The sequence below is a fragment of the Triturus cristatus genome, chromosome 11, assembly GCF_964204655.1.
Source record: "Triturus cristatus chromosome 11, aTriCri1.1, whole genome shotgun sequence".
Lineage (NCBI taxonomy): Eukaryota > Metazoa > Chordata > Amphibia > Caudata > Salamandridae > Triturus > Triturus cristatus.
In genome coordinates, this window is record NC_140594.1 from 295,817,991 (window position 1) to 295,843,357 (window position 25,367).

The 25,367-nt window shown below is 47.9% G+C and overlaps 1 protein-coding gene across 2 annotated transcripts in view; it reads left to right on the forward strand.

Annotated features, from left to right (window-relative positions):
- Positions 1 to 311: 311 nt before the first annotated feature.
- The window catches only part of DTX1 (deltex E3 ubiquitin ligase 1), a 313,999-nt gene continuing 288,943 nt past the window's right edge, over positions 312 to 25,367 (forward strand). The window contains exons 1-2 of one of the 2 annotated variants that reach the window (XM_085636106.1): positions 312 to 440; positions 17,085 to 18,782. In XM_085636106.1, the coding sequence (XP_085492232.1) occupies positions 18,524 to 18,782 (259 nt within the window). In that variant the 5' untranslated portion in view covers positions 312 to 440; positions 17,085 to 18,523. Of the gene's footprint in view, positions 441 to 16,813; positions 16,896 to 17,084; positions 18,783 to 25,367 lie in introns of those variants that run through there. The other variant, XM_085636107.1, reaches the window with a different exon arrangement.

Here is a 25,367-nt window from a genome sequence, read left to right on the forward strand (position 1 = left end):
GCATACATACACCTGTAGTACATATACACAGGAAATGCACTATCACTGCTGAGCCTCACCTGCTACCTCCCTCCCTCTCTAATGTATCCGGGGTGTTTGGGCTCGAGGCTGTGGAGTGGACAGACAGTGGCAGAGGCGAGGGGGTGGTCCAGGTGTGTTCCTTATCCTGCACCTTTGCTGAGGCTTCCACCCCTCCCCTACAGGCTGCATTAGCCTCCCTCTCCCGCCTCATCCGCAGGCTGGCAGCAGCAAAGCATGTGATGAGAGAGAGACGCTGGGACGGGAGTCAGCGACGAGCGCGCGCAGAGGGTGCGCGCTTTCATTGTACCCCAGCTCTTCCTGGAGAGATCAGAGAAGGGCGGAGGTGGAGACATCTCACGGGAGAGAGAGAGGGGTCGAGGATGGATGGACCTATCTCAGCGGAGCTGCGGGCCGAGAGGGTGAGAGGGCGCCACCTCCGGGGGATAGGCAAGGAGAGCAGTGGAGTGAGGACCAGGAACTCTCATGTGGGGGAGGGCGGGTTACAGAAAGGGGCGACACCTTCAGCTAATCTCGGGTTTGACAGGTAAAGGTGAGCGAGGCGAGTGGAATATCCCAGGGGTCTGAGCGTTGACGTCGCTGGTATCAGGACAGATGAGTAAGGCAAAGGTAGATGAGGAGACGGGGGCAAGTCCGGATGTAGTCACATGGAAGATAACTGAACTGTTGAGAATAAGACATTGCGCAACCTTAAGCCGCTACTGCTATCGATGTTAAAACCAAATTCCACGAGGGCTGACCCAGTCTTTCATTTTTCTGAGATCGATAAAAAAAGTACCACAGAGTATATTAATGTGATGTATGATTGTAATGCACTCGCTATTGAACGGAAGCAGCGCATGCTATAAAATAAGTATATCTAAGGGGGGCTGATCAAACGGCACCGAGGTATTATTGAGTATCTGGGAACAGAGCGGAGCCGCAGCGAAACCTGAACCCCAGCGAAGTATGAGAAGGGCCCACCCCAGACACTGAAAGAGACTTCCAGGATGGAGATGACAGCACAGGGACGGAAAGTCGGATGGGGGAGGGTCTGAAGACTGAGCGAGAGGGAAGTGGTGGCATCTTTGGAGTCTGAGGACTAGAAACAGAAAACAGAGCGGCGCATGAGCGATACTTCAGAAGGGGGAGGTTTTGCACCTGTCTGTAACACGAGACCCGGAGAGCGGACAGAGGCTATTTACACACTGCACCCTGCCCACTCCTCGCGCCCCCAACCAGTTGCCCCACGCACTGTTTAATTTGGATCCACACGGATGCTTATATAGGAATGCTTATACTGCACACGACTCACAAAACTCCGTGCAGGCACATCTGTGTGTGCAAATGTGTTGTTCCCGCGCATACTATCTATACAACAAACAGTTACATCTTGGAAAAGCCCTGGGTGGGTGTGCAGAAGTGGGCACACCACGGGAAGCACTGCAGAAACAGCTAATGAAATGAAACCGGTGAACTTTTTTTGACTATGTTCAAGATGTTAAAAATTAATTCTCTAAGTTGCGAACGAAGTCCACCGATCCGTGCAGCCTCGACTAAATGTTTGCAACAAAGGGGTTGGACGTCACAATTAAATGAGGAAAGGAACTGGAAGTCGAAGTAGTGTAGCAACTACGGCATTTGCGCAACTCTAAGTATTGGTAATGTACTCCAATACTATACACTAGCACACAAAGTATAATATACACGTGTGTTTGTGTCAAACAACTTGAAATAACATTTTACCCAGGGCTTTAAGTGGGATGAAAAAACTGGGGTGGTCCCTCAAAGGGGCGTGGCCAATGTAATTAAGGGCGTGGCTTAAAACACATAAGCTCAAAATCTGTACTTAGCATAGTGTGCTGCCAGACTTGTATTTAGCTCTTTTCTGTCATTGCATCCAGATATATGATACAACAAGTAACACCATACCTACAAGTCAGGACTATTGGCTTTGTCAATGGTTGTTAGTTGCATAAGATAAATAAGCAGCAACTATGGCTTGTATATAATATTGAAAAAAGCTTCTACTTAAAGCCCTGATGACACCACGACAATGTTGCTGCTCCGGAGTTTCAAAGAGAGAAGTGGCAATTTGCAGTGTGCGCTATTCAATAGGGACCCTCACTCACAACAGCGCTCAGAGTCTTGTGTTTTAAAAAACCGACACATGGGAGATGTAAGAAGCAAGGATTTCACTTCCCCTACAACGCTCACTTGGCATTACGTCATGCCATAACTTCACCAATAGTGAAAAGTGAGCAGTGTGAGCAGCGCACATTGATGTGTCAGCTGTCACTGTAGTCCGGAAAACAACGGAACGTTTGTGCCAGGGCACAAAACAGAGCCCGAAAGAGACCCGTTTCAAGGCTCCCTTTAAACAAGCATTTGCAATGCAATAGGTCTCGCAGCTACCCTAGTTTAAGCTAATGGCACTGTAAATGACAATGCCTTTTATTTATGTTTTTAAAATATAAAAGGCATTGTTAGTTGGAATGTCAATAGCTCAAACTAGCATAAATGCGAGACCTATTGTATTGCAAATGCTTGTTTTAACTCTTTTCATCTCAGGGTAACATCTCTACAGGGACTGCCATTACCTGCTGATTCTATCATATTTCAAAGAGTGATGCTGCTCCCCTAACCCCCATGCACACTGATGCCACTGAAGGCTTTGAGGACACTGGCGGCCATGATGTCACTATAGCTTGTGATACCACTGCCATGTGACAACGAACGGGTGCCCTCGTGCAATACAGTGATTTCATGGTCATCAGAGATGTCAGGGCAGACAGTGATGCCATTGTTGACGATGATGTCACTACAAAATGGTGCCTCTGAACATATTAACCCTGTGAGAGACATCTGTGCCATTGCCGTCAGTGACAGCACACTACAGGTAATAACATTACTTTAGGCGATGACGTCACTGAAGAAAGTTATGCTACTACAGGAAGTGATGCTATTACAGGCAGGATCATCGCTGCGTACTAGGAAGTCACTTAAGACGTAATGTAATGACTACAGGTAAAGTGTCCTTATAAACGCTCATGATACTGCTACAGACACTGCAGGCGACGATGACACCGAAAGTGACGTCACTATAGACTGTAATGACGCTACATACACTTATATCTCTGTTCATACTGAAGGTATTGCAGAAAGCGGTGCCAAAACTGTAAGTAATAGAGTCTCGACATACCCTTATGTCACCACAGATACTAAACAAAATGTAGAGTGATGTCACTTAAGGCAGTGATGTCTCTACAGGACAAGCTGTCATATGAACGCTGTCACAGCAGACATTGATACTGCGGGCATCCCTGTCTCTGAAGACAATGACATCACTGTAGGTCGTGTTGCTACTTACATACGCTTATACAACCGCAGACCCGCGGACACCGCAGTGATGCCGGATCAGCTTCCACCCCGCTGCCCGGAAAGCTGTATGCTGCCCCCACACTCCGCCTACTGCTTCTCCCTCTGCAGCTCACATTCCCTTAATCACTGCATGTATGCGGTGTGAAGAGATGTTATTTTGTACAACACCTGTGGCAAGACCGATGACGTAGTGATAAGTGAATTTTTCAGCATGAGCCCAGGTCATAAACAGGATATGCAGCCCGCCACCCTCCGTCGAGAGAGACATCCGTAATCCTGTTTTTAATGTTCCGTACCAACTGTAATAACTGGTGTTGAGAATAGGCCTAATGTACATGAAATCTAATCATACCTCGCTCTATGCCGCTCTGAAGGGTTGGACTCTGAGTAATTGAGGAATATACGAGAGCAGGCAGGAGCCACGCAGCATCTACAGCCTGAATGTCAAAATAGGACGGCGTGTCCGCCCTCAGATTAATCAACTACCTATATCTAAAATTCACCACGATGCTCTTGTAAGCTCCCTTTGTAGGCACTAAGCTCATGTTAAACACAATTGCAACGCGTGGTGGGCGATTTTGCAATGTGAGTAGATATATGTGCATACCGGGAGGGGAGCTCCGCCGTCTTGTGTTACATAAAAGTGTAATCTGACGCAGGGAACATTGGTAGACAGCACCATGCAGATGAATTACAGCAGGTGTAAGAGCGGCGCCTATTGGTAAAAACAAGCAGGAAGTGGGATAAGGGAGGGGTGGCAAATGGTGTGCACTTTCGCGGCCGCTTTGATGTTCTCAGTGGCCGCGCGGCTCACTGAGAACATCAAAGCAGCCACGAAATGATCACGCAGGCTGCCAAATGGTGCGCGCGCCCGGCGCACATGCACTGTAGTTGGCGGCCTGAAAGCACTGGTTTGCACTTCCAAATCACCCTCTTACAAAAGCTCTCGTGAGAGCAGCGCTAAAGCGCTGGCTCAGACGAGACCTAAAAACTGCTGGTGCTCAGACCCGGTGAGACCCTGCCCACTTAAAGTCCTGATTTCACCACACTTCCAAAAGTTTGGAAATTGGCGACATCTCACCTTCTTTGGGAACCTTTTTTAAACCCCCTGCAGGCACCAAAAGATACAAGTTTCATAATCAACTTAAAGGATGGTGTAGAGAGTCACCCAGCCTCTATGCCCCAATGTATTCAGTGCACCCCTTGGGACGGGCTCAGCCCGAGGGTATAAATAAAGGGTTCTGGGGTCGCTCGTGACCTCACACCAGAACAGCCTCCTAGTGTGCATGTGTCCTCATTTAGGAACGTGTCAGGGCCCTGCATGCTCACCTGACCACCCACGCTATGCTGGCTATGAGAGAGAAACGACCCCTCGCATCAGCCTGCCGTTGTCCTCACTCCATCGCTGTTGCAGACTGGAGACCACTCACCAGCCACAGCTCTTGCTTCCAGCGACCTCGACGGATCCACCTGCACCTTTTCTCCTGACGCCCCCACTCACGTCACATGAGAACACCCGGGGGTGAGTGCACTGGCTGCCAAGGGAAGCGTATTCCTGCTCGCGGCTGTGGCCTGCTCCCTTCTCAGGCCGTGCCGTACAAACGCTACATCAGGGACGTGGCTTCAGCACGCAGCGACCCGTTTGTCCTGGTCGTGATGGGCGTGTCCCGGTGCCTGCTGGCACGCCTGCGGCTAAGGGTCTGCATGCACCTGCCCTATCGGCAGCGCCCAGAAATAGGACTTTGACGCTCATGGCAGTCAAGTGGGAAACTGGCTGTGCTCACGGAGTGCTGACCCCATTTCCACTCCCTGCACACTGGTTGAGGTTTTCTATCAGGGGGAAGGGAAGTGTGCCTGCCCAACAACAGCAAGGTAGTGAAGGCGGTTCCCCAAGTGCTTGACAGACTTCCAAATGTGCAAAAACATATAATGGCACTGGCACATCGTAGTGACAGAGCACTGGCATCTCTACAGTGGAGTGATCCCATAAGTCGGGTGCCATATCAATAGTATAAATTGTACTTGGACACTGCTATTTCCCAAAGCAATCTACGCTCCTGGTAACCACACCAATGGGTGATCCACCACCTCCTCAGCAGCCTCTTCCCATCCAGATACCGCCTGTGCCATACAAGCATGCCTCTGTCAGCCCCCTGCCCATTTCAGCTAGCTTGCCGATCCTGCAATGACTGCGCCTCGGTGGCGACTGTGACTCGGATGCTTGAACCACTACTTCAGATGCATCAAAGAGACAGATGGGACTGTGAAATGCTCGCTGCTGATGCACTTCGGGGGTGATGAACTCTATGAACTCTTTGAGACTCTACCTAACACAGAGGAGGATGATGACTATGACGTGGCAATAGCCGGCCTCAACAGGCATTTTGACTCACAGATGAACCCAGACTTCGAGCGTTTTAAACTGCGACAGGCTAGGCAGGTGGACTTGGAGTCGGTGGACATGTTCTACACCATGTTATGGAAATTTGCATGCACGTGCGTGGCTAATGATCAACCCGTGCAGATTCGCACACAAATCATCCAGTGATGCAAGTCGGTTGCACTTCGATGCCTCATACTCCGCCAGTCTCGAATATCCCTGGATGAGATCCAAATCCTCGCATGTTCGCATGAGTTCTCCAACAGCTGAGTGTAGGAAATGGAAGGAGCTCGAGTTCGGAATACCCTCGCTCCTTTGGCCCGAGGATGCCCTGCATCAAGGTAGATAGAGTGTACGTGATCCAATGTCCCAATGGTCCTTAAAAGCTATGGGATGCCCCTGTAAGACCGCACGAGAAGTGCGAGTACTGCGGTTTTGACCCCAAACCATGGAATCCGTGCCCGGCAAAAGGCCAGACATGCTCCAAATGTTGGAGGATCAACCACTTTGCAAGCATCTGTTGTGGCGGCAGAGGGCGACCAAGAGGGGGAGTCTCAAGGGGACGCACACCTGCCCTGTGGCATCTGACACTGGAGGATCCCTCCAACATGGAGGTGCCCCCCCACTCAAGGGGTGCCTATTTCGAGGACGACGATGACTGTATTTTTGTAATCTCCTTCGCCGAACGATCTGGTCGCAAGAGATTTCCCTCACCCTTGTGCACAGTGCTAGTGAAAGACATAACTGTACAGGATCTGATAGACACTGGTGGGTCGGTGAATGTGATGGACTGGGCCCAGTATGAGAAGCTAACACCGCGTCCCCCGCTCACCCCCAGACTGGCAAAAATCTACACATACGGACGTACCGAACCACTGCAACTGAAGGACACTTTTGAAGTTGATGTCATTAGCTCTGACCACACTCTGAGGACCAAAATCCCCATCACCGAAGGCAAGACAGGTACCTTTCTTGGATGACACATGGCATAGGACTTGGAACTGGAGTTGTTCATGAGGCAAATCCACGACTCCCATTAGGATGACATGCTGAAGGATTTCACCCAACTGTTCCCAGGCCTGGGGAAGCTCAAAGTTCACCAATTCACCCTACTTATTGACATCAGCGTGTCCCATTTCATCTCTGTTCACTAGTAAATAAGGAACTGCAAGAACTAGAGAGCCAAGGGGTGAATGAGAAGGTGTCGGGTGCCACTCCATGGGTATCTCCGCTGGTCATTGTGCCTAAACCAAAGCAACCAGGAGCCATACAACTGTGTGTGGATATGAGACTGCTGAACCAAGCCATCCGGAGTGAAGACATATGACTCCAACCATGGATGACAGCGTGGATGAGCTAAACGGCGCCCAATGGTTCTCAAAGCTAGATATCAATTCAAGGTACCATCAGTTGGAGTTAACACCGGAAAGTCGCTACATTATGACATTCTCCACACACAGTGGTCTCCAGCGGTACACCCAGCTCAGCTTTGGCGGCTCCTCTGCGGCCGAGATATTTCAGAACGCCATCAAGGAAACACTTTCCGGGTTGATAGGCGTGATAAACCTGAGCGGCGATATCCTCATCTAATCTGAGAGCCTGGAGGAGCACCATACCTGACTTTGAGCCACACTCCAATGCTTGGCAGACTGAGGCCTCACCCTACACTGAAAAAAATGCTCTTTCTATCAAAACTCAATTGACTTCTTCGGATATGTGCTCTCCTGAGATGGACTCAAAGTCGACCAGAGGAAGGTAGAGGTGAACCGCACTGCACCAATACCTCAAAATCCGACGAAGGTACGCAGTTTCCTAGGGATGGCAACATACTGCGTGAGGTTCATATCGGGCCTAGCCACTCTATCAGAGCCCCTGCGCCAACTAACAAAAACCGAGCAAAGATCTGTTTTCCAGGCATGGATGAGCTAGTTGATGAGGAACTCAGGCGTTGACATCCATGCGCCTTTATAGGCAAAGACCCCACCTCTGCACCCGTGCTGATGGAAGAGCCCAGCCTCAACTCAATGGGCAAAAGTCAGCGTTGACTTTGGGAGCTTTCCTGATGGGTGCCACACTCTGGTAGTCATGGATTTGTTCTCCAAGTTCCCCATGGTCGAGTTGGTGCCCTCCACCACATTTGTTCATTTCCTGCCTATGCTGGAGAAGACCTTTGCATTACTCGGTCTGCCAGAGGAGGTGAAGTCTGATAATGGGCCCCCTTTCCTGGAGAAGAATTACAGGATATTCTCACATGGGGAGCGATCCGACATCAAAGAATTAACCCCCAATGGCACAAATTAAAAGGGAGGCAGAAAGGTTCATGAGGACACTGAACTGAGCCCTCATGGATGCCGAAATCTGTCTCCACCAATTCCTCCAAGCATACCGACAGACCCCACATTTCACCAAGGGGTGTGCCCCAGCAACTTTACTGTTCAAACAATCACCTTGCGATGTCATCCCCGAAGACTCGGAGTAGGCGCCACCAAGCATATATGTGAAAAGGACACAACAGAAGCGGCACGCAACCACTGACGAGGCTAGCAGAGGTTGGCACGCCAAGACCCCAACTCTGCAGGTGGGAGCATGATTTGTGCTTAAAATCACCATAGGGGTGGAACTTCAGGTCTCCCTATGAGCCAGATGTGTGGACTGTTGTGCAGGTCAACGGTACCATGATAACCACGAAGCACGTCCGACAGACGGTCTTATGGAACGTATCCTGGTTCAAGGAGAAACCGCAAGACACTGCTCCTGCTAGCCCCTGAAGAGGCGATGAAAGCAGTCCGGAAGACGAGGAATACACACTGGACATGGCTGAAGGTGGAGGCGTGCTGTTACCCCCCAACCAACAGAAACGGAGGCAGGTGAAAGGTGGATGCCAGCTGAACATCCACGCAGTGGACAAGAACCAGGTGCAGTGTCAAGAAGTAAGCGGAACTAACTGTGCCCACATCCGGCACCCAGTAAGAACCTAAGAGACTTCATGTGTTAATATGGTTATGTGTTTTGCTCTATTTTCTTTTGACCAAAAGATGGGAGGGATGTAGAGAGCCACCCGGCCTCTACTCCCCCAATGTATCCACTGCACCACTCGGGGCTGGGTTCGGCCCGAGGGTATAAATAAAGGGTTCTGGGCTTGGTCATGACCTCACACCAGAACAGTCTCCGAGTGTTCATGTGTCCTCATCAGGGCCAGACTTGGAGCCAAAACCGGCCCTGGAAAAGTGCTCGGCTGCCCTCCCTCCTCCCCCCCCCCCCCCCCCCCCAAGGACTTGGGGGTGCCGCAGAGCTCTTTGCCAGGGACGGTTTTCGGCCGATTTAGTTACAGGGCCGACTCTGCAGCTGCGCTGCAAAAACGGCCCCAGGGGCCCAAAGACGGCCCCCACCCATGCGGCCCACCAGGGGCCAGTCCGGCCCTGGTCCTCATTTATGAGCGTGTCAGGACCCTGCATGCTTACCAGACCATGCACGCTACAGATGGTGGAGAAATTTAGAGAAAAAGGCGGAAAGCATGTCTGTCATGTCAGCAGAAAGCACGTCAGGCCATGAGAAAACACGTAAAGCCAGTGAAAGCACGTCAGGCAGTGGAAAGCACCTAAGACACTTTGCCAGGCCCCAAAAGTTACTCCTGACGTTGCAGGAATTACCCAGCGGTATTAAAAGTGAGACTGCCTGTGCTCCCTACAGACAGAGTCTCTGGACACTATGCCTGGAAGGAAAACTGGGCCACCAAAGGCACTGTGGCTCTCTCCTGGTCATACAGCCACGGCCGGGCTCGTGTTATTCCATAGAGTTTCACCACAATGCACAGTAAGAGGCCATCCAAAGAGCCCATCGGATACAATGTTGAGAACACACAGATGTTGGCTTTGGTGCCCCTGAGTGACTAGTAATCCTCCTGCCAAACTTTTGAATAATTACAGATTTTCCGAAAAAGCAAATTGTCAACTGAAAGCCAGATCAAAGTTAAATTAAAACGTGAATACAACGTAAACCATTTTCTTTCGAGGCACTGTATTGTTTAATGCTGAAAACGAATGCACTACTGCCATCCTGTGGCCATTTTTGAGAAATAAATCCTTCCCATTTCCAGCGCTTTATTAAGTCATTACTGTTTTGTTTTTGCTATAATTTTTCATCCCTACTCCAAATTTCCTTAATTTTGTGGCATTTTACTAAGTAGGTTCTTTTCTTTCTAACTAATTCAGTTTGGACTCGTGACGTTCTTATTTCTGAATTGTATAATTGTGTTGGTTTGTTGTTGCACGTTTAACACATTCAGCTTTGCTGCTGAGCCAGGCTACCAAGGGTTAGCTAAGGATTATTCACAAAAGGTAAATAACCTTTTAGAAGTCAGATTTGGATTTTTTAAGAGTTGTTCCACTGCTTTCCAATTACATTTATATAGTGCTTCATAGCCCTGACAAGTTGTCGAAGCGCTTTTGTTAGCCTTCTGGAAGTGGTAGAAGAAGTCAAAGGGCTGCCAGATCGCGGAGGCTCGGCAGCCATTACCCTCCTAGATCTACGCCCAGCACCTGATACTGTAAATCATGACATTCTTGTTGATAGATTACAGAGTGCTGGAATCTCAGGACTAGCTCTTTCCTGGCTTAAGTACTTCCTGGAAAACTGGTCTTTTCATGTCTTTGACGGTTGGTGTACTTCAGACACTTTCACTTTAAAATGCGGAGTACCTCAGGGCTCGTCACTTAGTCATACTCTTTTTAATTTGTATTTGAGACCACTTGCAGATATCGTCTATTCCTTCGGGATTTCAATAATATCTTATGCAGACAACACTCAATTGGTCTTTTTCTTTTCCCAGAATAAAGACTTCCTCTACTCCTCATTAGACCCCTGTTTTGAGAAAGTTACCAGCTGGATGAATAGTTCCTGCCTTAAAGTAAACGGAGACAAAACAGAGTTTATGATCCATCCTTGGCAACAATCCTAACTCTCCTATGAGTCTGAGCTGGCCGAGCTGTTTAGGTCCCCCCCTGCCCCGTAAACAGCTATTAAGAGCCTAGGAATGTGGCTGGGTAAATCCTTGAATTTCGATTCCCAAATAGTTAAGCTTGCACTTGCCTACTTTGGCATGCTTAGGATGCTTCTAAATTTTTTCGCTCTACTCCCTCCTACTTTGAAGAGGTGAGTGGTCCAAGCTCTCATTCTCTCTCGCCTGGACTATGGCAACTCTCTATTTGGGCGTGCCAAAGGCAACAATAAGGAAACTGCAGGTGGTACAGAATTGCATTGCTTGGATACTGTATAACAAACCTAGACATCAATCTGACCAACAAGCCCTGAGCACCCTCCATTGGCTCCAGGTGGCTGACCGAATCAAATTCAAATCACTCTGCATCGCCCACAGGGCATTCGTTGACAAAGGGCCTTCGATCTCTCATTCCTTGCTAGTCTCCTATTCTCCACGGAGATCTTTCCAATCCTCTAATGCACATTTGGCCAAAATACCTACTGTTAGAAGGGCAAAATACGGAGGGCGGTCCTTTGTCTATAATGTGACCAAATTCTGGAACAGCCTTCTTCACTCTCTGTGATAAGCCAAAAAGGATCTTCCCTTTCAGAAACTATTAAAGACCTGGCTCTTCTAGAACAGCTCCCTCCAAACCCCTCTACCCAGTCTGCGTCACACTATCAGCACTGGGATGCCTACGGGTATCTACGCGCTCTATAATTGCTTCATAGAATAGAATAGAATAGAATAGATTGGAACAGAATATATTAGATAGGTAGCAGGCTACCGCTACTCTATAGGGTTCGGGCCCACAGCGCAAGCTTAGTATACTTGCTCACGGCTTAAATAAAGAGTGTGTCTTTTCTCCACCACAGCTTCAGAATTTGAATTTCTAGAATCTGCAAATCTCAGATTCTACGTCCCTAAAATGTACCTTACAAGATATTCTTCAGCCAAGGGATCTCTGCAACCTGACCCCTAATCTGGACTAGCATCTTTAACCTTGTAGTCTGTAGGCTACTCAAGGGTGATCAGTGGATCGAGATACCTGAGGCCCACCTCAGAATCCCAAAAGTCTGAACTCCTTTGTCAAGCTTTGACTTGTTCAAATTTCCACAGCCACTGCTCATTCGCAGATTAGCACATTGACAAAATGTTCTGTAGGCTTCTGACTGGTAAAGCGCCTGATCTGGTAGGCAGTAATGACGAAGAGCATGTAAATGAAAACAAAACGTGTTATGGAATCTTCACAGGGTGAGTAAGTTGCCTGGGCTCTACAGTTTACTGAAAATGAGGTAGTGAATGAGTAAAGATTTGGTTGAGTGTTAGTCTTGAACACTGGTAGTATGGTGTGGGAACTGTGCAGTTTTGCTCAATGTAAACCTTGGTTTGAATTAAGCGTGTGAGAGAACCCCTACAACAAGGGACGGCAGAGATGGGTGATATTGGTACCTGTGCAGGATGAGGTGAGTCTAACGTATTTATTCCTGCAGTTTGTGAAGAACGTAAGGTGAGGACCTACAGAAAATGTACAAAAAGTGTGAGACGTGGGTGTCTGCAGTTAGTGAAGAATGTAAGGTGAGGAGCAACATAACTTACAAGGAGTGAGAGAGGTGGGTGTCTGCAGTTTTTGAAGACTGTAACATGAGGACCAACAGACCTCACAAGGAGTGAGAGAGGTGGGTGTCTGCAGTTTGTGAAGAATGCAAGGTGAGGACCAACAGACCTCACAAGGAGTGAGAGAGGTGGGTGTCTGCAGTTTGTGAAGAATGTAAGGTGAGGAGCAACAGAACTTACAAGGAGTGAGAGAGGTGGGTGTCTGCAGTTTGGGGTGAATCTGATTAGAAACCCATCCGTTTTGAACATCAGTTATAAATCCCTGAAGTTTAAGGGTAGTCTTAGGGCATGGTGTAAAGTTTTGAAATATGCATTTTTATGGGAGTTTGCTGTTTGGATCCATATTTTTCATAACTGACTTCCTATACTTTTTGGATGAATGTCGTGTTTGGGGCCTTTTATTGTGGGGTCGGGTTGTGGAGTTCACTCCTGCAGGATATGGTCAGTGTGAGGTAAGAACTTGTTCACGTTTGAACGCCTGCAATGTGGAGTTATCATCAGGTTTGGCCCGGGGTTTTTTGTGGTCGAAGTGAAGTCTGGATGTCTACACTTGGGGGGGTATTGGATGTTGTTACAGTGGCGAGAGAAAGGGACTCCCTATTTGGCGGTGAATATCCGTCCTTCATCTCTGCAGTGTGTTAAGTGTACCTACTGGGTTCATGCCCTTGGGGGTCTGAATGCGAGATTTTGACGTCTGCAGTTTGAAGAAGTATGTGAGTGGGGCTCCTGTTTGGTGTGAGTGTGATTTGTGGATCCCTTCAGACAGGGCTTCAAGTGGGATGAAAACTCTTTGGGGGGGACTTTTTCATAGGGGCGCGGGCATGGCTTAAAACACTTAATCTAAAAATATGTGCTTAGCATAGTGTGCCGCGCCACTGGTATTTTGCTGCTTCTGTCCATTCATTCAGATATATAACACAAGTAACATTACACCTACAACAAGCTAGGACTATTGGCTTTGTCAATCATTGTAAGTTGCATAAAATAAATAAGCAACAACTATCACTTCGTTGTATATAATACTGAAAATGCTACTCACTCTTCTGGGCGAGGTTGTGGCTAAGGCTAGAGCAGCCGACCATCAAGCTGAGAAAACAGGTTCGAGCATGACGTCCTGTGATTCAAAACATGAATATGTCCTTGTGTAATGTAACTGGTGCTCATGTAAAACGCTCCAAGATTGCACTATATAAAACTAAACAACCATTCTCTTTGAATTTACATCAAAGGCAGTAACAGGTTGTACTATTGCAGAGTTAAGGGGTTTTTTTTCACCCTGAGGGTAAAAATTGAGAGCCCGATAGGGACCCGTTTCCGCACCTGCTTTTAATAAGTGCATGTGCTGAGCACCGGGAGGAACCGGCCCATTTAAAGCCCTGCCAGCAGATTGAAAAACATGGGAGGTTTGTGCCCTCAAGGGGAGGTGTAGAAACAATGGATGGTGAATGTGAGGGCTAGACCCCTGCTGTTTGTGCTTAGAACTCGACTCCTGCAATTTCAAGGGAAGTTTGGTTCTCACTGCAGTTTGCATTGAGTTGGAGTTTGGATGCCTGTAGTTTGGGGTAGATTGGATTTGGGCCCTAGGAATAGTTTGAGGTGAATGTGAGGATGGTTCTCCCCAGCTGCCTGTGAGGTGTGCTCTTTGGGCCCTCTGAAGTTTAATATGAGTCTGGGTCTTCGCTGCCGTCAGGGATGTAAATGTGTTTTTCTGTAGTTTGGGGTTCGGTGTGGAATTCGGTTGCTAAAGCAGTTTGAAGTGAGGTGAGGATGGGGCCCCCGACTCCCTACGGGGTGTGCTCTTTAGACCTTTTGAAATTTAAGAAGAGTTTGGGTCCTTGCTGTAGTTAGGAGTGTACCACTAGTTTTCTATAGGTTGGGGCGCCTGTGAGGAGCAATTGCATCAGTGTGAGCCCAAAATGCAGTGTGGGATGAGTGTGACCTTGAATTACTTTGGATACGGCATGTGTGCGGTTTAGACTGTTCAATATTTGGGGGTTGTGAGTTTTCATACGGGCATAGGTATGGCGATGGATCCCCGAGCAGTCTGAGGTGACTATAAGGATGCGACAGGGCCGGTCAGGCCCGAAAATCTTTTTTGATGCCCCCCATGACCTCCTTCTCGTATTCCCTCACCACCATCCAGCAAAAATGCCCCTCATCTCTCCATAGCCCCTTTCTCACATACATTTCATTTGTTTTACAGCGCTGGTAAAGGCTGGCTTTACTAATCCACTCATCTATCCACATAAAATACAGACCTGTTCTTTGCAGCGGGCATATTAACCATCTACGCTACATTAAAGCGGTCAAAAGTGCCACTAGACAAAACTTCCATCACTCTCTCTCTCTCTGTCTAGAAGGAACATTAATCACAACAGTTATCTAGACATTTTTGTTTCTGCCTGAAACCTGTATGCCCAAGAAACTCAGCAGCAGGTACCTTTAAATCTTAAATTATGCTAAACACAGCACCCCCCTCAGGTCAGCACCTCGCTCCAGGTCGGCGCCCAGTGCGGCCGCAACGGTTGCATTTCCCTAAAGCCAGCCCTGGAATGAAACCTCTGTAGTTTGCATGAGGGCAATATTTGGACCCCTGCGCTTTGCACTAAAGTTGAGTCTTCTGTGCAGTGTGGGGTGAAGGTTGGTCCCAGTTGCCGTTTGAGGAGAGGGGACCCAGGGGGAGCGGAGCGCGAGCCAGTCTCCCCCTGGGTGGTTTCGCACAAGGGAGCGGCCACCCAGGTGCGGGGTAGAGTTAATTAGGGAGGCGGGAGGCGCGAGGCAAGAGGAGAGGTGATAAGTAGAGGCGCTGTGGGGCGGGAAATTCATTGTGATCAAGGGAGTGGGGAGGAAGGGTTTTTGAATTTGCCCCACCCACCCTTCCCCCTTTTTTGTGTTTTTCCCTTTCCCTCTACGGGGTTTTTTCTTCCAGGTTTGGCTACGGCCAGGCCTGGGTTTTTTTCGTTTTGCCACGATAGGACAGGTTTTTTCGGTTAGCTAGTTTTTCTGGTAGGCGGGTTTTTGATGGGGGGGTGGGCAGACTGGAGCGGGATTGCCCATTCTCCAACGGGGGAAGTGGGGGACGCAGTCATGGTGACGGGAAATGAGAATGAGGGGGATCTATCAACAGGAGTCATTGAGTTGTTTTTGCTTGGGGTCTACCTTGGGGTTAGGTTTTTATAGATGTCAGAGATAATTTGGGGATTTGATTATCAGATAATGGAAAAATAGTGTTTAGAGAAAAATTATAATTTGGCACCTGTCTTAATAAAGTGGCCTTTTTTGCTAATAAAAAAGTGGTGGATCGTGAGTTATTGTGCGATGAGCCCTCCGTAGAGTGCACGAGTGTAATTAATGTTTAGACTCTGCAGCGCGAGGTGAGCTTGAGTCCTGGCAGCAGTTTGGGGCGAGCGTTGGTCCCAGCTGCTGTTTGAGGTGAGTGTGAGTCTGAGACCCCTGCAGTTTCCATGGGTGTGACATTTGCACCTGTGCAGCGCGAGCATGAGCATTCTGTAGTCTGTGTTGGTGTGATGAATGTCTGGACTCTGCAGTGTGAGGTGGGCGGCTTGAATCCTGGCTGCGGTTTCGAGTAAAGGTTGGTCCCAGCTTGCAGGTTGGGGAGGGTGTGAGTCGAACCACTGCCCCTTGGTGTGTGTGATATTTGGAGCTCTTGAGAGGCGCTTGAGTCCCGGCTGCAGTTCGCGTCAGCGTGATTCTAGAACGCTTGCAGTTTGCCACCCAAAGTAGGGACAAGAGTGTGGCAGAAAGTGCTAGAAGGCGGCTCCGTGGCGCTCGAGCCAGGCAGCGTCGAACAACAGTTGTGTTTTCCCGCAGGCTGCGCGCGCCACCAGAGCCCTCCGCGCGCAGGTACAACTCTCAGGGTTTTGCGACTGCCGGGTCCTCCTTCAACGGTTTATGTTTGTTTTCTAGCGATTATATTTAATGCGGGTTTTCCGAGCACCCATTTGTTTGATTAAAAAAAAGAAAAACACAGCAATTGTATTTTCGTGAAACATGGCTCTGTCTCTCCTGCACCTGACAGGGACGCGAAGGAAGGGGTGGCGGCGGGGGGCGGCAAGGGGAGATAAAATCTCGAATGAAGGGGGAGAGCCAACAGGGAAATATTGGTGAAAATTAAAGCAGGAGCAAGAAGGTGGTGGCACGGTGAAAAGGAGGATGGAATAGGGGGAGAAAGAGAGAGAAATACAGAGAGGAAGGGATGAAGGAAAGAGAGCTAGAAAAGAGGGGTCATAATGGTGGAAAGGAGCAATGCAGAGGCGAGGGGACTGGATGGATAGAAAGAGGGTGAGAGGCACGGTTAAAGAGGAAGAGAGTGCGGTACAAAGCAAGAGCGGTGGGTGGAGAGCGACAGATGCGAGGGTGAAAGCGTAAGGGGGAGAGATAGAGGAACAGCGGTAGAAAGGGGGCAGAGAGTTAGACAGCGGGTAGGGAGGGAGAAGACGGGCAGGGGCGCGAGAGGCTTGGATAGGCGGAGGGGCATGGGAAGCGAGAGGAGGCTGGCAGGTGAGTGGAAAGACGGGGTAAGGCATGTGTGTGGAGGGGGGGGATTTTAATAGGGCAGCATGGCACCGAGGTGCACCAGGAGTCGCCGTAGGTGTACCGTCGGTCCGCTGCTTTCCCGTTTTTTTGCTAATCTTCACCCACCTGCTCCGTTTTTTTTCTCATGCTTGTTTGCTTGTGAATTATTTGCAGACTCCTGGGAGCTGAGAGACAGCCAAAGCCCGTGGGTGCCGAGCGAGTGAAGGAGGAGAAAAAAGGGAGAGGCAGTGAACACCTCTGCCAAGACACCTTCCGGCTGGTAGAAGACCGGCTGAGCCCACTCCCCTCCCACTTCGGACCAGATCCGTGCAGAGCAGACGCCGGACAAAATATTACATGTATGCAGTCGACGGCACCCGCACATTGGGGTCTTGGCATTTCTGTGCAGCCTCCTCCTCCACCCCGGAGCTGCAATCACTGACAGGACTGCAAAAGAGAAGAGGAGGAGGAGGAGGAGGAGGGGCGCTGATCTATATTCATCAAGGAGGAATATTCAGGGGCCTTTAATGAATACAGGGGAATGACTGCTCCCCTGCAGTGAGCCCCATCCTCGCCCCTCCTCCCGCTGCTGCAGGATCTCCAACCTCCCGGCTGATGCTCCGGGAGAGGTCCAGATGAGGCTGGTGTGGACGAGGGGCTTCGGTGTGTGGAACCCTGAGGCGGCGAAGAAGGGAGCAGCGTAGAGTGTGTGCACGCGCAGGGTGGACTGATCCATGGGGAGACTGGTGATGGCCGCATCATGGTCCAGCAGGCACCTCCCTTGCCAGAGCATTGGTCACAGGCTCTTCTCTAGGGATGCTAGTCCAAGGGAGATCTTCATCACTGGGTCGTGATCTATCAAGGTTCCATTTAGCGTCGGTTTCGCCTTCTGGCTTCGCTTCTGGCATAGGGCCAAAAGGACAGGAGGAAATATATGCTCGGGACTAGTTGGAAAAATGAACCGTTGCAAGAGGTCGCCATGGACACCAATTTGTCGACAGTCTCCAAGGGAAAGCTGACACTGGTGTAAACCATATGACCCAAGCGACAAGGGATGGTGAGCTGAAGGTGCATGAGGATGAGCATGGTGCCGTGTGTGCATTAGCGGGGCAGGACGACAACCGTGGTGGAGGCTGCTCATCAGCAAGGGATGACTGATCATCCCCATGGCTTATGGGGGGTCTTTACTTTCAAGGTTCTGCTGGATGACATCATAAGGCCTCAATGGAGCGCTGGAGAAGACTGTCCAGGGGCTGGGCACCTTGATGTGTTCTCTGGGTTCCAAGCTCAAGAGCAGTGGCTTCCCCTTGACTTGCATGCTAGAGTGCCTGCACTTGCACTCAACAGAAACCACTAAGAGACATTACACACATGGAGGTTGTGATTCTGCGCCAGAGGAGGAACTAGTGCCCAGCTAAACAGTGATAAGATTGTCATGTAGTTCTGCATTAGCTTCTTCGCTGCCTGTCTGTCAGTCTCAATTTACTGGAAGTTCCACTATTGATTCCTCCTTCCTCTGGACCTTCTCAACTGTTCTGCACAATATGAAATAAAACCTCTGGGAGTTTACTCTCCATTTTTGGTACCACTCATTTACCTGTCAGGGCGGCACCATGTCTCGACCCGGCTCAGGGATTCTGATCTCGGTGAATGGACTGGGCTTCCCGCCCCAAAATCTAGCCCGCGTAGTGGTGTGGGAGTGGCTGAACGAGCATGGCCGGTGGAGGCCCTACACCGCTACGGTATGCCATCACATTGAGAGCGTATTGAAGGAGGATACCCGAGGCAGTGTGGTGCTGGGGCAGGTAGATGGTCAGCTGACGCCCTACATCATTGATCTGCAGTCCATGCACCAGTTCCGCCAAGACACAGGTGAGTGCACTTTATGTCCATGAAGCAGCAGCCATTTCCTGACATCTGTGCATGTTCACGAGTCTGGACTCTTTCAAATAATTTATTACACCTGGGACATTCTACTAGTGGTATCATTCAAGAAAGGTCGAGGGGTGGTGGGAATATCCTGCTGTCCACAAAAGTTCCTCAGATACCTGTTGGTAGAATTCTAAGTCTGAAGTTTGGTCTTAAAGTCTCCTGAGATGGCATGCCAAACACACATGCGCACCCAGAGAGTGCACATAGCACTCCTCCTCTCCCCTCCCATGCCTCGGCCCCACCCCTCCCGCATACACTGGCTCAGAGCCGGCAAATGAAAAATAAATCAATGCTAGAACTTAGTTTTATTTTTCACCTGCCGGCTCTGAGCCAGTGGGGTGACTCTCCTCTGCCATTGCGGAGAAGCCGCCCCAGCAATCACACTAGATAGTTGAGATGTTCTTACAACTCTAGGGCAGTGTTTTGTTTCCAGGCCAGGACACCCTAACAGTTGATGGTGCGCTCTACAAATACACTTACCATAACAATGCCCTACAGCTTGCATTGAAATCTCCAAGCACAGACAGGGTCGTTGCTCTTACCACTTGTAGGTAAAGTTTCGGGTTGTATCTTTGATGTTTTTAATAACTCCTAGATTTCTCGAGCAGCTGCTTTTCGTGCAAAGGGTATATGGGGTGTCACAGGATTCTACCATAACGCATGTGGGAACTGTTCTCCTGCTCAGCGTGAAGTTTTGTGTTGTGTCTGAGTGGTGTTACTGTACTTTCTCAATAAACAAGAGTAGATGCCCCTCACAGTGGTGCTAAAACAATTTTCACAGTGGGGGTGCTGCCATTAATGTTATTACACTGGAGGTATAGGAATTGTGAAAAATCCAAGTGTCGTATAAAAAAACACAAGTCTAACAAATGTGCGATGTCCATTCAGCAGAAGAGTGGTAAGGGTGTAGTATGTAGATAGTGATACATTTTGGAGCACTGATGTGGTAGCTCACTGTTATTTACAGACAGCACAGTTTTAGTTGAAATGGACACTACATTTGCATTGGTAAAATTATACAGTGCAAAAACAACGTGTGGAAATCGGGTTTCAGCAATAGTTATCATTTGCTCATCACCAAGTAAAGTGTCTCGATTTCGATTGATCCTACTTAAATATGTTTCCACCACACTTCAGAATTACAAAAAAGTGCTTGATTTGTGCTTTCCTAATTGATGATATAATTTGAAATATGTTTTTAGTTTATTTACTGCTATTTAAATGTGGTGCATTTGAAAACAACTGACATCCTACAGCCTTACTATTCGTTTCCTGTATCCCAGCAGCACTGTTACCTAGATTACTTTACAAAATCCTCTCACTTTGCAGTCAGAACAATAAAAGAACACTCCAATCTCCAAAAAAGCAGCAGTTTGTCAGAAGACATAGCATGCCATTTGACCTTTGTCTTTGAACACACAGCAAATGTGACAAGATAAACACAAAAATTGAAAGCAACTTTACTGCTCATTCACCTTCTGAACTCCAGCATGGTTACTTGTGGGGGTGCTGCAGCACCCCTACTTCCAGCGCCTACGCCCTCTGCTTCAGGAAGGAGCTTTTGGGACATAACCTGATGGGTGAGGGGGAGCATCATACTAGGGTGTCAGCAGCTGTTCTTTCGGTTGGGGTTAAAATTGCGGTGTGGGTCGGGGCCTTAGGGATGTTTATGAACTTTCCCAGCACTGTGAGCAGCCCTGCTCAGAAGTTGAATGGTGTATCAAGGCAATGACTATAATTCAGACGTCGCCGCAAAATAAGGGGGTCTGCTCCACCCTATGGGTAGAGCTCTGGGTCAAAAGCTTGAGGGATTTCACATAAATTGTCTACAAGCTTGAGGAGCAGTTCTTCTATCTAATGAGTCAAGTTATGGATCAGAGCCTGAAGTATGGCTTCAGCCAAGAACTTTTGATTTTACTACAATTATAAGTATAATATACTGCTTCATAACAGCTTTCAGATCTATTGGTCTGTTGTGTCATTTACAGTTTTCTTCCGCACACTACAACATACATTATGGGACAATGGTCAGCCCACTTAAACCATGGCTTATTTCACTGTGAGCGTGGGCATTCTGCTTTTTCACAAGAGCACATTCACATACAAAGTAGTTTCCTTTAGTGTCATGGACTATTATGGCAAGGTGTGCTTTTTTAAATCATTTTTTTTTATTTCAGCCAATGTCGTAGCCATTTTATATTGGTGAGGGCCTGGCAGTTCCCCCAAAATAAAGTTTTACAAAAACAATGTTACAAAAAAAAGGAATTAACAAAGCCAAATTGCTGGTAGTCAATGTCAGACCTATTAGCTTTGCTAATGCTTGTTTAAATCTGGGAGCACCGTGAGTGGAGCGGCTCCTGCAGCTCAGGGGCAGAGTTTTACATAAGAAGCTGGAGGTACTTCGCTGGTGTTGTTCAGCAGCACCGGTCGCTGCTCCTCGATCTTGGGGTAGAGTTATATTCCAGAGCCTGGGGGCTCTTCCTGAGATATCGAGGCACAGTGCTCGTTCTCAGGGCCCCCACTCCTCAGGAATGGAGTTCTAGTTCAGGGCCATGATGAAGCTGCAGCACCCAATAGTTGGTCTGTGCGTCAACAACAGAATCTCCTGCAAGCACTGGGCAAAACCTATCCCTAGCTTCAGTCTATCAACGTCACTGTGTCAAGCTGATACCTCTACCGGACTTTCAGGCAGCGTCTTTACCTCACGTAGGCCTTGCAAAGTGTCACTAAGGCAGCAAGATGCCTAACGATTGGCTAATGGCTAGTAACATGCTGTCGTTTACTACAGGCCTAGCTGCATGTGGGCTGGGTAGAAGTTGAATTCCCCTTAGTTCTTTATCATTTTCCATTTTGGTGAGTTTTGTTAATCAAGTCATACTGTGCCATTTGGTTGATACAAAATTACAGTCCTACTTCTGTTTTGGTGGAATGTCCTGGTTCTCAGTTTTCAAAATCTGGTCACTGGCGGCAGTGTGAGTCTAAAAAGCTGACGTGGGAGCCTAGCAGTCATCTTCCCCGTGTCATGAGGGTGAATTTCAGACGGACCGGATTTTACAGTCAACTATAATGAATATGCTGAAACAGTTATTCCCAGACATGTTATGGGTAAAGTGAAACTGCAGGTACTAGAATGTTTAGTGATGCTGACTGAAAGGTACAGGTCTCACTGCAAGGCACCACTTTGAACTGCGACAAGACATGGATACCATTTACAGAGCCCTCGAGTTCCTCATGCCCATCCTGGCCAGTCTAGGATTTTTCTTTGCATTCTGTAGTAGTTCTCATTAGCCCATTATAAAATCAAGACTATAACTCTTAGAATGGAAAGAAAAAATGTGGACTTGTTGAGCTAGTTACGCATGGACCTGGGAAACTTAAGACCTCTGCATTTAGGAACAACCGCTTCTATCCCAGTTCCTATCTGTAGTTTCCCCAGATTGCCCAACTCCTCTGCACTAAATAGGAGACCGTTGAGATCCTATGGGTGGGATAAGTTGTCAGCCTCGTGACGTTATCAGGGTTTAAAGGGTGAGTAATGTCATTTCCAGTTCCCCTGGGATGTTGGTGAGTCGACGTCCATTGGACAATTTGGCAGCTCCGTGGTCGGGGTGCGAGTACATACATACAGAGTACCTCACTGAATATGCAACATTTATTGGCAACAGTTTAAACCTAGCCAAGGGTAGCTGAGATCAGCTGGGCCCCATGACTTCCAAGCGGCCCGTGCAATGTGTGGCACCTTCGACCAGCCTTTGTTATCCAAGAGCTCTTTGCATTTGGCAATTTTTCAGCCCACTGTTTGCAATCAGCCTTAGCATGCAAAGCACTGTGGGCAAAAAGCCAGAAGTGGCTGAAAGTGCCACACATTTAACACTGGGCTACTTGGCATCAATGATGCCTATAGCGTAGAAAGGCACATCAGGGACTGGGCAGGATTGCCGGTACTCCATTTGTGAGTCTCTTTGAAGAGGGGCTTCTGCATCTGCAGTGACCCTGCAGGGTTTGGGGAGGTACAATCTTTCTTGGATTAAACACAGGGCCTCCATACCTTGAAGATTATCTATTGCTTTAGCTATTGCTGTCAAATATATTAGTTTCCTATGTGAAGCTGGGTTTCTAGGCTACCTCACTGCATGTCATTGTGGTAACCCTTGGTAATTACTAATAATTGTGATCAGGTGTTTTAGTCTACTTAGATCATGCAATTGAATCAAATCAGGACTACAGTACCCAGGATGCATTATGTTATCGCACTAAAGTGGAGTACTGGAAACCGCGCCGGGGATGAGATGTAGCCATGCTGCTATAGATCTGTTGTTTATGATGAGCAGAGCCCTGCACACCTATTACAGCCTTCACTTTATTCCGAGTGCTTTAAACTGACCCCCATGGTCAACCCCACACACACTGAAATGGCAGGCGTGGATAGACCTACATGTAACCAAGAGGATTCCTGGGCGGCCTTCACCTCTGAAAGGTCAGGTGGGCGTATGGCACAGTTAGTCAGGTGCTTGGCAGCGCCGAGCCGTGCTGACATTTTGATACATGCTTGAATTTTCATTGTCTTGGTTTCTATGTAGGCTCATGACTGCCAATTAGACTGATATTTTTCTATTTTTAACCATCATCTCTCTGTATGCTGTGGTCTTGAGGCCTCTCCCTATAATGTGAAAACCCAAACTACAAGCCCCACAATTCTACTGATCTGCACAGCTGCCAAGTTTATGAAGTCCAAGCACGACTCGCTGCTCCAGTCCAGGCTTTTACTTTGCATTCAGGAATGTGTAATCCTAGTTTTAGGAAGGGCTAAAACAAGACTGCAGGTCACAGAATGCAAACATAAAATAAAATAAAATAAAATAAAAAATGAAAAAACGGACTGAAACATCCAGTCAGAACGCAAAATGGTGGTGCCCCAGTGCAGAATGTGATGAGGGGCCCTGAGTGTCTCATACCTCATAGATATTCATTGTTGTTGGGCTCAATGGAGGCCACTTGGATGGTTGGAGCCCCCCTGCGACGCAAGGGCTGTAGGGGATTTCATTACAGCCCTGCAAGCCTCGCCCTGGGAAGCTTGGCAGGGCTGTTTGCATTATTGGTTGACAAGCTTGGACTGACTGAAAGAGACACTCGAGCCATGAGGTCATTCATAGCCCTTCTTGAGGGTACCAGGCGGCTCCACATCACCTGGGTCAGCACGGTCTCTCATATAACTAGTCACTGCATTCTGGGAGTTGTAGTCCGGTTCACTTCAAATGAACGAACTGGACTGATATCCGAGATGACAATGAGTTGTGGATGAAAAACCGGAGCTGGAATATCGATTTCCAGATAACATGGAGTTATCTTTTAAGGGCTTCCGGTATTATCAGCTTAATCGAGAAGACGCGACTCTCAAAATCGCGAATTGGACCCGGTTTCTTATTCCTAAACCTGCACTATCAAAATACTATCCGTACAAGAAATAAAATCATTTATGCCGTATGGTTCTTCAATACATGGGCATTATATATTAAAAACAACAGAACATCACGTTTACTCAAAAGGGGTCGTTCACCTCTCAAAATAAAAGTACTTGGGAAGTGTCTATAAAAAGAATTCTCCTTGTGATAAAGTATATGCAGGTCCCTTAGGATTCTTTCTGTAGATGAACCAACATGGGCAGAACCAACAGATTCATTTTTGAAATCAGTTTCCCCTTGCACTATTAATAGTTGTACCCCTACTATTAGGTGAAGGATGTATTTTTTTGTGTGAAGGTCCTGATGAAGGTGGTCTACACATTCCACTGAAACGTGCGTTGACCATACCTCATGCGCCCAACCCACGACTTGGTCATGGAGAGTTATAACATCTGTTTTCCCTTCTGACCAATGCAGTTATGTGTTTTGAGTGGGTTTGCTTGTTAGTTTGAGTGGTGTGAGTGAGTATGTTTATGATTTTATGTAAATATTTGGAGTGATTTAATCCTCCCCTGTAGGAGTCTAATGATGAATTATTGAAGATATATAACTGTCTATTCAAGAAGGACATTTGAGTAAAAATGTCTAAAAAAATGATTTCTTTTTTATGACTATGTATGTGTTCTTACATTTATTTTTATAAATCTTTGATATTCTACAAAAACAAATAAATATAAATGTTGAAAATAAAGATATGTGATTCTTTTTCAGGTTCTGACATGTAACCCATTGAGATTCATTCTCTAAAGATGAAGAAATAGAGGTCTCGAGGGAGACATATTACCTTTCTTGTTATCTTTTAAGGTGACAGCTTTAGAAAGAGGGCATTTCACCTCAGTGCAATACACTCTGAAGAGAATTCCATGCAATTCTATGGAATGGAAGCAGGCAACGGGCAATAAAACCAGTGTATAAGTGTAGGACCCAAACGCATTTAAAAAACAAAACTGCTGCTCACATACCGAGGTAATGCACTCATAAGGCCTGACGCTATGACTGGACAGCCCGGCCTTTATCCATGTTCACATATAACCACCCCGCCGAGTTTCGTCAGCCCCTGCAT